General features: G+C 50.0%; 1 protein-coding gene across 6 annotated transcripts in view; it reads left to right on the forward strand.

The window, feature by feature from the left end:
* Positions 1–7609, forward strand: part of entpd1 (ectonucleoside triphosphate diphosphohydrolase 1) — a 301969-nt gene extending 294360 nt beyond the window's left edge. For all 6 annotated transcript variants that reach the window (XM_072479775.1, XM_072479779.1, XM_072479780.1 and 3 more), the window contains one exon: positions 5469–7609. In XM_072479775.1, the coding sequence (XP_072335876.1) occupies positions 5469–5675 (207 nt within the window). In that variant the 3' untranslated portion in view covers positions 5676–7609. The remainder of the gene's footprint in view (positions 1–5468) is intronic.
* Positions 7610–12607: the final 4998 nt, after the last annotated feature.

The following is a 12607-nucleotide window of genomic DNA, read 5'->3' on the forward strand; positions in this document are numbered from 1 at the left end:
TCCACCCCGGGGATCATCGGAGTGAAGCTTCTCTGAACCGCCTGCAATTAAATAATATCTTCCCTTAAATAAGGGGACAAAACTGCTGCCAGTGCTCCCGATGTGGTCTCGCCAGTACCTTGTACAGCTGCAGCAAGACTTCCCCACTCTTATACTCCAACCCACTTGAAATGAGGTCCAACATTCCATTCACCTTCCTGGCTCCCTGCTGCCCCTGTGTGCGAGCTTCCTGTGTTTCGTGTACAAGACCCCCCCCCCCCAGTCTCTTTGTGTTTCACCCTTCTGCAATTTTTCTTCATTTAAATAATACTCTTGTCTTTTGTTCTCTCTTCCAAAATGACAACTTCACATTTTCCCACATTCTCCATTTGCCAACTTTTTGCCCACTTTACTCAACCTATTAATGCCTCTTTGCAAACTGTTTGTATCCCTCTCGCAACCCCTTTCTACCTATTGTTCAAACTCTGCAAGTTTGTAATCAATCCCAATTAACCAAAGTGAAGGTATCTGGATACTTTAATTCCCACCACACCCTATCACCACACCCAGACCTATTACGAGCTGGTTTAGCTCAGTGGGATAGACAGCTGGTTTATGATGCAGATCAAGGCCAGCAGTGCAGGTTCAATTCCCGTACCAGCTTACCCGAACAGGTGCCGGAATGAAAATGAAAATGAAATGAAAATCGCTTGTCACAAGTAGGCTTCAAATGAAGTTACTGTGAAAAGCCCCGAGTCGCCACATTCCGGCGCCTGTTCGGGGAGGCTGTTACGGGAATTGAACCGTGCTGCTGGCCTGCCTTGGTCTGCTTTCAAAGCCAGCGATTTAGCCCTGTGCGGCATTTCAAGTGCACAGAAAAGATGGAACTAAATGTAATCCCTTCTCAGGCTAGCGGATAATCCCACATCACAGAAGACCTTTTGGGATTTCTCCAAGCGACCAACTGATACAGACTATAGTCCCCAACCATTTGAAGCAAATTCTTTGAATGGGACGCCTGTGCCAGCTCGCAGTTTGGTAATTTCACTAAGATTGTGGTTTGGATTCTCCGCCCCCCCCCAGACGTGTGTTTCTGTGCCGCGTCATTCGCTGGGGCTGTGATTCTCTGCTCCTCCTGCTGCCAATGGGATTTTCCATTGAAAACGCCCCACGCCGCTGGGAAACCGGCGGAAAAGAGAATCCAACAGCGGAGAATTCAGGCCGAATGGAGCATCTCAGCCATCACTCTGATTTCTTTCCCAAAACCCATTGCTGGAGGGATTTTCAGCTGTTGTGATCAGCAGTATAATGCTCATATTTTAGTAATTGACATATTCCACCCCCACCCCACTTCCCCCCCCCTATCAGGTAAAGGGTTAGCTGGTGCCCCAGTCTGGTCCTATCCATTTCCCATGATTTAACCCTCAATCACTCTTTGTCTTAACCATGTCTTAATGTCATAGAACATAGAACATTATAGCGCAGTACAGGCCCTTCGGCCCTCGATGTTGCGCTGACCTGTGAAACCATTCTAAAGCCCATCTACACTATTCCCTTATCGTCCATATGTCTATCCAATGACCATTTGAATGCCCTTAGTGTTGGCGAGTCCAGTACTGTTGCAGGCAGGGCATTCCACGCCCTTACTACTCTCTGAGTAAAGAACCTACCTCTGACATCTGTCTTATATCTATCTCCCCTCAATTTAAAGATATGTCCCCTCGTGCTAGACATCACAATCCGAGGAAAAAGGCTCTCACTGTCCACCCTATCCAATCCTCTGATCATCTTATATGCCTCAATTAAGTCACCTCTTAACCTTCTCTCTAACGAAAACAGCCTCAAGTCCCTCAGCCTTTCCTCATAAGATCTTCCCTCCATACCAGGCAACATTCTGGTAAATCTCCTCTGCACCCTTTCCAATGCTTCCACATCCTTCCTATAATGCGGCGACCAGAATTGCACGCAATACTCCAAATGCGGCTGCACCAGAGTTTTGTATAGCTGCAACATGACCTCATGGCTCCTAAACTCAATCCCTCTACCAATAAAAGCTAACACACCGTACGCCTTCTTAACAACCCTCTCAACCTGGGTGGCAACTTTAAGGGATCTATGTACATGGACACCGAGATCTCTCTGCTCATCCACACTGCCAAGAATCTTACCATTAGCCCAGTTCTCAGCCTTCCTGTTATTCCTTCCAAAATGAATCACCTCACACTTTTCTGCATTAAACTCCCTTTGCCACCTCTCAGCCCAGTGCTGCAGCTTATCTATGTCCCTCTGTAACTTGTAACATCCTTCCGCACTGTCCACAACTCCACCGACTTTAGTGTCATCTGCAAATTTACTCACCCATCCTTCTACGCCCTCCTCCAGGTCATTTATAAAAATGACAAACAGCAGTGGCCCCAAAACAGATCCTTGTGGTACACCACGAGTAACTGGACTCCAGTCTGAACACTTCCCATCAACCACCACTCTTTGTCTTCTTCCAGCTAGCCAATTTCTGATCCAAACTGCTAAATCACCCTGAATCCCATGCCTCCGTATTTTCTGCAGTAGTCTACCTTTTCAAACGCTTTACTGAAATCCATATACACCACATCAACTGCTTTACCCTTATCCACCTGTTTGGTCACCTTCTCAAAGAACTCAATAAGGTTTGTGAGGCACGACCTACCCTTCACAAAACCGTGTTGACTATCTCTAATCAAATTATTCCTTTCCAGATGATTATACATCCTATCTCTTGTAAACCTTTCCAAGATTTTTCCCACAACAGAAGTAAGGCTCACTGGTCTATAGTTACCGGGGTTATCTCTACTCCCCTTCTTGAACAAGGGGACAACATTTGCTATCCTCCAGTCTTCTGGCACTATTCCTGTAGACAAAGATGACTTAAAGATCAAGTCCAAAGGCTCAGCAATCTCCTCCCTAGCTTCCCAGAGAATCCTAGGATAAATCCCATCTGGCCCAGGTGACTTATCTATTTTCACACTTTCCAGAATTGCTAACACCTCCTCCTCAAGCCCTTCTAGTCTAGTAGTCTGAATCTCAGTATTCTCCTCGACAACATTGTCTTTTTCCTGTGTGAATACTGACGAAAAATATTCATTTAGCACCTCTCCTATCTCCTCGGACTCCAAGCACAACTTCCCACTACTGTCCTTGACTGGCCCTACTTTTACCCTAGTCATTCTTTTATTCCTGACATATCTATAGAAAGCTTTAGGGTTATCCTTGATCCTACCTGCCAAAGACTTCTCATGTCCCCTCCTGGCTCTTCTTAGCTCTCTCTTTAGGTCCTTCCTAGCTAACTTGTAACTCTTGAGCGCCCTAACTGAACCTTCATGTCTCATCTTTAGATAAGTCTCCTTCTTCCTCTTGACAAGTGTTTCGACTGCTTTAGTAAACCACGGTTCCCTCATTCGACCACTTCCTCCCTGCCTGACAGGCACATACTTAACAAGGACACGCAGTAGCTGTTCCTTGAACAAGCTCCACATTTCCATTGTGCCCATTCCCTGCAGTTTTCCTCTCCATCCGATGTATCCTAAGTCTTGCCTCATTGCATCATAATTGCCTTTCCCCCAGATATAACTCTTGCCCTGCGGTATATACCTATCCCTTTCCATCACTAAAGTAAACGTAATCGAATTGTGGTCACTATCACCAAAGTGCTCACCTACCTCCAAATTTAACACCTGGCCTGGTTCATAGCCCAGTACCAAATCCAATATGGCCCCGCCTCTCGTTGACCTATCTACATACTGTGTCAGGAAACCCTTCTGCACACATTGGACAAAAACGGACCCATCTAATGTACTCGAACTATTGCCTTTCCAGTCAATATTTGGGAAGTTAAAGTCCCCCATAACAACTACCCTGTTGCTTTCGCTCCTCCCCAGAATCATCTTTGCAATCCTCTCCTCTACATCTCTGGAACTTTTCGGAGGCCTATAGAAAACCCCTAACAGGGTGACCTCTCCTTTCCTGTTTCTAACCTCAGCCCATACTACCTCAGTAGTCTTTTACCACCTTCCCTGAGCTCACTGAAATATCTAAACCCCGGCACCTGCAACAACCATTCCTGTCCCTGCTCTATCCATGTCTCCGAAATGGCCACAACATCGAAGTCCCAGGTACCAACCCATGCCGCAAGTTCCACCCACCTTATTCCGGATGCTCCTGGCATTGAAGAGGACACAGTTTAACCCACCTTCCTGCCTGCCGATACACTCCTGCAACTTTGAAGCCCTACTCATGACCTCACTACTCTCAACCTCCTGTATACTGGAGCTACAATTCAGGTTCCCAATCCCCTGCTGAACTGTCGAAAGACTGGAACTTATTGCCATGTCTATGAAATCTAAAATTAAAATGTTCCCGTTCTTGTCCCACACCTTCAGGTCCATAGCTACTGCTCCATAAAGTCTAATGGGAATTTACAATAGACCATAGCAGTGTCCTCCAATACCTTTTACATTTGTCACTATTCTCCACAATAAAATTTGTCAATCATCATTGGCTACTACTGCATCCTTTAGTAGGATTTCTGTGAGAAGAGGGATGAGCAAATTGTTGATTTTTTTTTTCTTTCACATCCCTACCACCTGATTCCATTAACACTTACATTAAGATGCCCAGTTTTACTAAAATAATGTCCTGATTGAGTAAGTTGCAAATCTACTGACTTTCCAAAGACGATTGCTTTATCATGTTCCATGTCTAATTTCATGTGTGTATTTTTTCATGGATGCTAACTCAACAGCAAGGATATTTCCAGGCTGACCTCTCATCTTTCCTACTCCATAAACCTCTGTTGCCTCTGTTCTAGATTAAGTCTAAATCAAGACTGAACAAACGCTATACAGTTTAATCGTTACTTATTTTGATTTAGATGTCTGTTCTGTCGTTACGGTTTTACATTCTATTGCCTAAGTAGCTGCGGTTGAATATTGGTTGAACATTATGCATTAAGTTGAAGACACTGAGTCTCTTTCACCTTCCCCTCCAGCACCATTGTAAACATATGTCTTGCTAATGTGCATTTGTTTGTGATAAACTTCATCTGTCATTGCTCTGTGCACTTTCTGTCCATCTCGTGTTATTACACCAAATTCCACTGTCCCTCCCAATGTGATATCACCTGGAAATTTGATTTATTTCATATCCAGCTTTTAAATCTGAAACGTCAGAGTTATAAATTCTCTCCTGCTTCACCTGTCCTGACCTCATCCAATCCGCAATGCCATCCCCAGAATTCTCCACCTGTTCACTCCAGCATTCTGTCTCCCTCACTCTCTCTTTGTCCTTTCAACTTACTGATATCGCTCTTGGGCAGTCACAGAAAATGGCCAATGACAAATGGCTATCCTGCTTTACACTTGCCTGACCTTCTGCTCCATTTGGCCCTTTATCCATGTTGCAATCTGTTTAATCCCATTGCCCCAATTACTTACAGTTTGTTTTCTTGTTTGCAGATTAATGGGAATAATGCTGGCTGGACCCTTGGTTACATGTTAAACCTTACAAATATGATCCCCGTGGAACTGCCCTACACCAGGCCATTCACCTATACCTCGTATCTCACAGTCATGGTCATTTTTTCCCTCCTGCTCTTAATTTTGCTCTCTGTTGGCTGCCTCATTTATAAGAAGAAACTTTGCAGTGTAGAAAATAAGATATAATGATTTTTACAAATAAATGTTCATGTCAAATTTATGACCAGAAGGTTTTCAAAATCATTCAACACAAAGCGGCCCCATTTGATTGGCACCTTATCCACCAACCTAAACATTCAGTCCCTCCACCACTAAAGAACAGTGGCAGCCGTGTGTAGCATCTACAAGATGCACTGCAGGAACTCACCAAGGTTCCTTAGACAGCACCTTCCAAACCCACGACCACGACCATCTAGAAGGACAAGAGCAGCAGATACCTGGGAACCCCACCCCCTGGAGGTTCCCCTCCAAGTCACTCACCACCCTGACTGGGAAATATATCGGCCGTTCCTTCACTGTCGCTGAGGTAACATCCTGGAACTGCCTCCCTAATAGCACAGTGGGTGTACCTACAATTCGAAATGGCAGCTTACCACCCGCTTCTCGAGGATGATTAAGGATGGGCAATAGAGGCAGGCCCAGCCAGTGAGGTCCACATTCTATTGAAGAATAAAAACAAAATTTTGCATTAAATTGTATTATAAACAAGCTGACTTGCATCCAATTTGGCGAAACTCCAGCATAGATTATCATAGAATTTACAGTGCAGAAGGAGGCCATTCGGCCCATCGAGCCCACACCGGCTCTTGGAAAGAGCACCCTACCCACAGTCAACATCTCCACCCTATCCCCATAACCCAGCAACCCCACCCAATACTAAGGGCAATTTTGGACACTACAGGCAATTTAGCATGGCCAATCCACCTAACCTGCACATCTTTGGACTGTGGGAGGAAACCGGAGCACCCGGAGGAAACCCACGCACACACGGAGAACGTGCAGACTCCGCACAGACAGTGACCCAAGCCGGAATCGAACCTGGGACCCTGGAGCTGTGAAGCAATTGTGCTATCCACAATGATACCGTTCAGGACCTGGGCAGTGGGTCCTGGGCAGTGGGTCCTGGGCAGTGGGTCCTGGGCAGTGGGTCCTGGGCAGTGGGACCTGGGCAGTGGGTCCTGGGCAGTGGGACCTGGGCAGTGGGACCTGGGCAGTGGGACCTGGGCAGTGGGACCTGGGCAGTGGGACCTGGGCAGTGGGTCCTGGGCAGTGGGTCCTGGGCAGTGGGACCTGGGCAGTGGGTCCTGGGCAGTAGGACCTGGGCAGTGGGTCCTGGGCAGTGGGTCCTGGGCAGTGGGTCCTGGGCAGTGGGTCCTGGGCAGTGGGTCCTGGGCAGTGGGTCCAGGGCAGTGGGTCCTGGGCAGTGGGTCCTGGGCAGTGGGACCTGGGCAGTGGGACCTGGGCAGTGGGACCTGGGCAGTGGGTCCTGGGCAGTGGGTCCTGGGCAGTGGGTCCTGGGCAGTGGGACCTGGGCAGTGGGACCTGGGCAGTGGGACCTGGGCAGTGGAGTTTCACTGGCCTTGTTTAAGACTAGAACTGGATCTAGAACATTGACCAATCCAATGTAAGTTGTCTCAATATTGGAACACAACTTAAAATGACCTGATTTCCACTCACTAAAAGCCCCCAGTGCCTCGAGCTGGGAATTTGCGATTGTCCATTAGCTGAATGGCCAGAGTTTGCTGTGGAAATAAGATTATTTATGTGGAAATCAGGCAGAAAATTCCAGCAACTGCACAAGAACAGTTAATTGTGAAAATCAGGATTTGTTGCTCGAGATTCATTGATCCTCCAGAAGTTGCACAATAGCCGGACTCTCGCTGAGAGACACATTGACATGGAATGTCGGAATGATTTTGTACTTTGTATCTATCTGATATATACATATTAAACTCGCCTGTATAGAGTTAGTGTTTGTCTAATCCAGTACAGCACTGCTCTCAATGGGCAGGTAAGCATTCATTACTGGAAAATAACCTCTCTCCTATTGGAAATTAACTTTTACAAATCCTTCAGATTTTCATTGTTGGAGATTTAAAACATTAAAAATGTCTTTTTTATTTTTCTTGTCACTTTTTTACCTGTGTCCTAATCCAATTTTTCTTTCTCTTTCTTTATTTTGCTTTCTGTACCAGATTGACATTGAATTCACTATTTTAACTCAGACTTCCTGGTTCAGATTCTCTGATATTCTTTACCAATTCTTCAATCTGATTGTGTAAGGAGACACACATTTTCACACAGATATTGGCCGAAATTCTCTGTCTGGGAGACTAACAGCGAGAGTCTCATTCCAGCCACGCCCGAATTGAGAAACGCGATCAGGCGGAGAATCGAGGCAGGAGCACCATGCTCCGGCACATTGATAGCACCGTGTTCCGGCACATTGATAGCACCGTGTTCCGGCACATTGATAGCGCCGTGCTCCGGCACATTGATAGCACCGTGTTCCGGCACATTGATAGCACCGTGTTCCGGCACATAGATAGCACCGTGTTCCGGCACATTGAGAGCACCGCGTTCCGGCACATTGAGAGCACCGCGTTCCGGCACATTGATAGCACTGTGTTCCGGCACATTGATAGCACCGTGCTCCGGCACATTGATAGCACCGTGTTCCGGCACATTGTTAGCACCGTGCTCCGGCACATTGATAGCACCGTGTTCCGGCACATTGATAGCACCGTGTTCCGGCACATTGATAGCACCGTGCTCCGGCACATTGATAGCACCGTGTTCCGGCACATTGATAACGCCGTGTTCCAGCACATTGATAGCACCATGTTCCGGCACATTGATAGCACCGTGTTCCAGCACATTGATAGCGCCGTGCTCCGGCACATTGATAGCACCGTGCTCCAGCACATTGATAGCACCGTGCTCCGGCACATTGATAGCACCGTGCTCCGGCACATTGATAGCACCGTGCTCCGGCACATTGATAGCACCGTGCTCCGGCACATTGATAGCACCGTGCTCCGGCACATTGATAGCACCGTGCTCCGGCACATTGATAGCACCGTGTTCCGGCACAGTGGTAGCACCGTGCTCCGGCACATTGATAACACCGTGTTCCGGCACAGTGGTAGCACCGTGCTCCGGCACATTGATAGCACCGTGTTCCGGCACATTGATAACACCGTGTTCCGGCACAGTGGTAGCACCGTGCTCCGGCACATTGATAGCACCGTGCTCCGGCACATTGATAGCACCGTGCTCCGGCACATTGATAGCACCGTGCTCCGGCACATTGATAACACCGTGTTCCGGCACAGTGGTAGCACCGTGCTCCGGCACATTGATAGCACCGTGTTCCAGCACATTGTTAGCACCGTGCTACGGCACATTGATAGCACCGTGCTCCGGCACATTGATAGCACCGTGCTCCGGCACATTGATAGCACCGTGCTCCGGCACATTGATAGCACCGTGTTCCGGCACATTGATAGCACCGTGCTCCGGCACTTTGATAGCACCGTGTTCCGGCACAGTGGTAGCACCGTGCTCCGGCACATTGATAGCACCGTGTTCCGGCACATTGATAACACCGTGTTCCGGCACAGTGGTAGCACCGTGCTCCGGCACATTGATAGCACCGTGTTCCGGCACATTGATAACACCGTGTTCCGGCACAGTGGTAGCACCGTGCTCCGGCACATTGATAACGCCGTGTTCCGACACATTGATAGCACCGTGCTCCGGCACATTGATAACACCGTGTTCCGGCACAGTGGTAGCACCGTGCTCCGGCACATTGATAGCACCGTGCTCCGGCACATTGATAGCACCGTGCTCCGGCACATTGATAGCACCGTGCTCCGGCACATTGATAACACCGTGTTCCGGCACAGTGGTAGCACCGTGCTCCGGCACATTGATAGCACCGTGCTCCGGCACATTGATAGCACCGTGCTCCGGCACATTGATAACGCCGTGTTCCGACACATTGATAGCACCGCGTTCCGGCACATTGATAACACCGTGTTCCGGCACAGTGGTAGCACCGTGCTCCGGCACATTGATAGCACCGTGCTCCGGCACATTGATAGCACCGTGCTCCGGCACATTGATAGGACCGTGCTCCGGCACATTGATAACACCGTGTTCCGGCACATTGATAGCACCGTGCTCCGGCACATTGATAGCACCGTGCTCCGGCACATTGATAACACCGTGTTCCGACACATTGATAGCACCGTGCTCCGGAACATTGATAGCACCGTGTTCCGGCACATTGATTACACCGTGTTCCGGCACATTGATAACGCCGCGTTCCGGCACATTGATAGCACCGTGCTCCGGCACATTGATAGCTCCGTGTTCCGGCACATTGATAGCACCGTGCTCTGGCACATTGATAGCACCGTGCTCCGGCACATTGATAGCACCGTGCTCCGGCACATTGATAGCGCCGTGCTCCGGCACATTGATAGCACCGTGCTCCGGCACATTGATAGCGCCGTGCTCCGGCACATTGATAACGCCGCGTTCCGGCACATTGATAGCACCGTGCTCCGGCACATTGATAGCGCCGTGTTCCAGCACATTGATAACGCCGCGTTCCGGCACATTGATAGCACCGTGTTCCAGCACATTGATAGCACCGTGTTCCGGCGCATTGATAGCACCGTGTTCCGGCGCATTGATAGCACCATGCTCCGGCACATTGATTGCACCGTGCTCCGGCACATTGATAGCACCGTGTTCCGGCGCATTGATAGCACCGTGTTCCGGCGCATTGATAGCACCGTGCTCCGGCACATTAATTGCACCGTGCTCCGGCACATAGATAGCACCATGTTCCGGCGCATTGATAGCACCGTGTTCCGGCGCATTGATAACACCGTGTTCCGGCACATTGATAGCACCGTGCTCCAGCACATTGATAGCACCGTGCTCCGGCTCATTGATAACGCCGTGCTCAGGCACATTGATAGCACCGTGTTCCGGCACATTGATAACGCCGTGCTCCGGCACATTGATAGCGCCGTGCTCCGGCACATAGATAGCACCGTGTTCCGGCGCATTGATAGCACCGTGTTCCGGCGCATTGATAGCACCGTGCTCCGGCACATTGATAGCACCGTGTTCCAGCACATTGATAGCACCGTGTTCCGACACATTGATAACACCGTGTTCCGGCACATTGATAGCACCGTGTTCCGGCACATTGATAGCACCGTGTTCCGACACATTGATAACACCGTGTTCCGGCACATTGATAGCACCGTGCTCCGGCACATTGATAGCACCGTGTTCCAGCACATTGATAGCACCGTGTTCCAGCACATAGATAACACCGTGTTCCGGCACATTGATAGCACCGTGCTCCGGCACATTGATAGCACCGTGTTCCGGCACATTGATAACACCGTGTTCCGGCACATTGATAGCACCGTGCTCCGGCACATTGATAGCACCGTGCTCCGGCACATTGATAGCACCGTGCTCCGGCACATTGATAGCACCGTGTTCCGGCACATTGATAGCACCGTGTTCCGGCACATTGATAGCACCGTGCTCCGGCACATTGATAGCACCGTGTTCCGGCACATTGATAGCACCGTGCTGCGGCACATTGATAGCACCGTGCTCCGTCACATTGATAGCACCGTGTTCCGGCACATTGATAGCACCGTGCTCCGGCACATTGATAGCACCGTGCTCCGGCACATTGATAGCACCGTGTTCCGGCACATTGATAGCACCGTGCTCCGGCACATTGATAGCACCGTGCTCCGGCACATTGATAGCACCGTGCTCCGGCACATTGATAGGACCGTGCTCCGGCACAGAGATAGCACCGTGTTCCGGCACATTGATAACACCGTGTTCCGGCACATTGATAGCACCGTGCTCCGGCACATTGATAACGCCGCGTTCCGGCACATTGATAACACCGTGCTCTGGCACATTGATAACGCCGTGCTCCGGCACATAGATAGCACCGTGTTCCGGCACATTGATAACACCGTGTTCCGGCACATTGATAACACCGTGCTCCGGCACATAGATAGCACCGTGTTCCGGCACATTGATAACACCGTGTTCCGGCACATTGTTAGCACCGTGCTCCGGCACATTGATAGCGCCGTGTTCCGGCACATTGATAACGCCGCGTTCCGGCACATTGATAGCACCGTGTTCCGGCACATTGATAGCACCGTGCTCCGGCACATTGATAGCACCGTGTTCCGGCACATTGATAGCACCGTGTTCCGTCACATTGATAGCACCGTGCTCCGGCACATAGTTAGCACCGTGTTCCGGCACATTGATAGCACCGTGCTCCGGCACATTGATAGCACCGTGGTCCGGCACATTGATAGCACCGTGCTCCGGCACGTTGATAGCACCGCGTTCCGGCACATTGTTAGCACCGTGTTCCGACACATAGATAGCACCGTGCTCCAGCACATTGATAGCACCGTGATCCGGCACATTGATAGCGCCGTGTTCCGGCACATTGATAGCACCGTGCTCCGGCACATTGATAGCGCCGTGTTCCGGCACATTGATAGCGCCGTGTTCCGGCACATTGATAGCACCGTGCTCCGGCACATTGATAGCACCGTGCTCCGGCACATTGATAGCACCGTGCTCCGGCACGTTGATAGCACCGCGTTCCGGCACGTTGATAGCGCCGTGCTCCGGCACATTGATAGCACCGTGTTCCGGCACATTGATAGCGCCGTGCTCCGGCACATTGATAGCACCGTGCTCCGGCACATTGATAGCACCGTGTTCCGGCACATTGATAGCACCGTGCTCCGGCACATTGATAGCACCGTGTTCCGGCACATTGATAGCGCCGTGTTCCGGCACATTGATAGCACCGTGCTCCGGCACATTGATAGCACCGTGCTCCGGCACATTGATAGCACCGTGTTCCGGCACATTGATAGCGCGGTGCTCCGGCACATTGATAGCGCCGTGCTCCGGCACATTGATAGCACCGTGCTCCGGCACATTGATAGCACCGTGTTCCGGCACATTGATAACACCGTGTTCCGGCACATTGATAGCACCGTGCTCCGGCACATTGATAGCACCGTGCT

This window comes from Scyliorhinus torazame, chromosome 16, assembly GCF_047496885.1.
Source record: "Scyliorhinus torazame isolate Kashiwa2021f chromosome 16, sScyTor2.1, whole genome shotgun sequence".
Classification (NCBI taxonomy): Eukaryota; Metazoa; Chordata; class Chondrichthyes; order Carcharhiniformes; family Scyliorhinidae; genus Scyliorhinus; species Scyliorhinus torazame.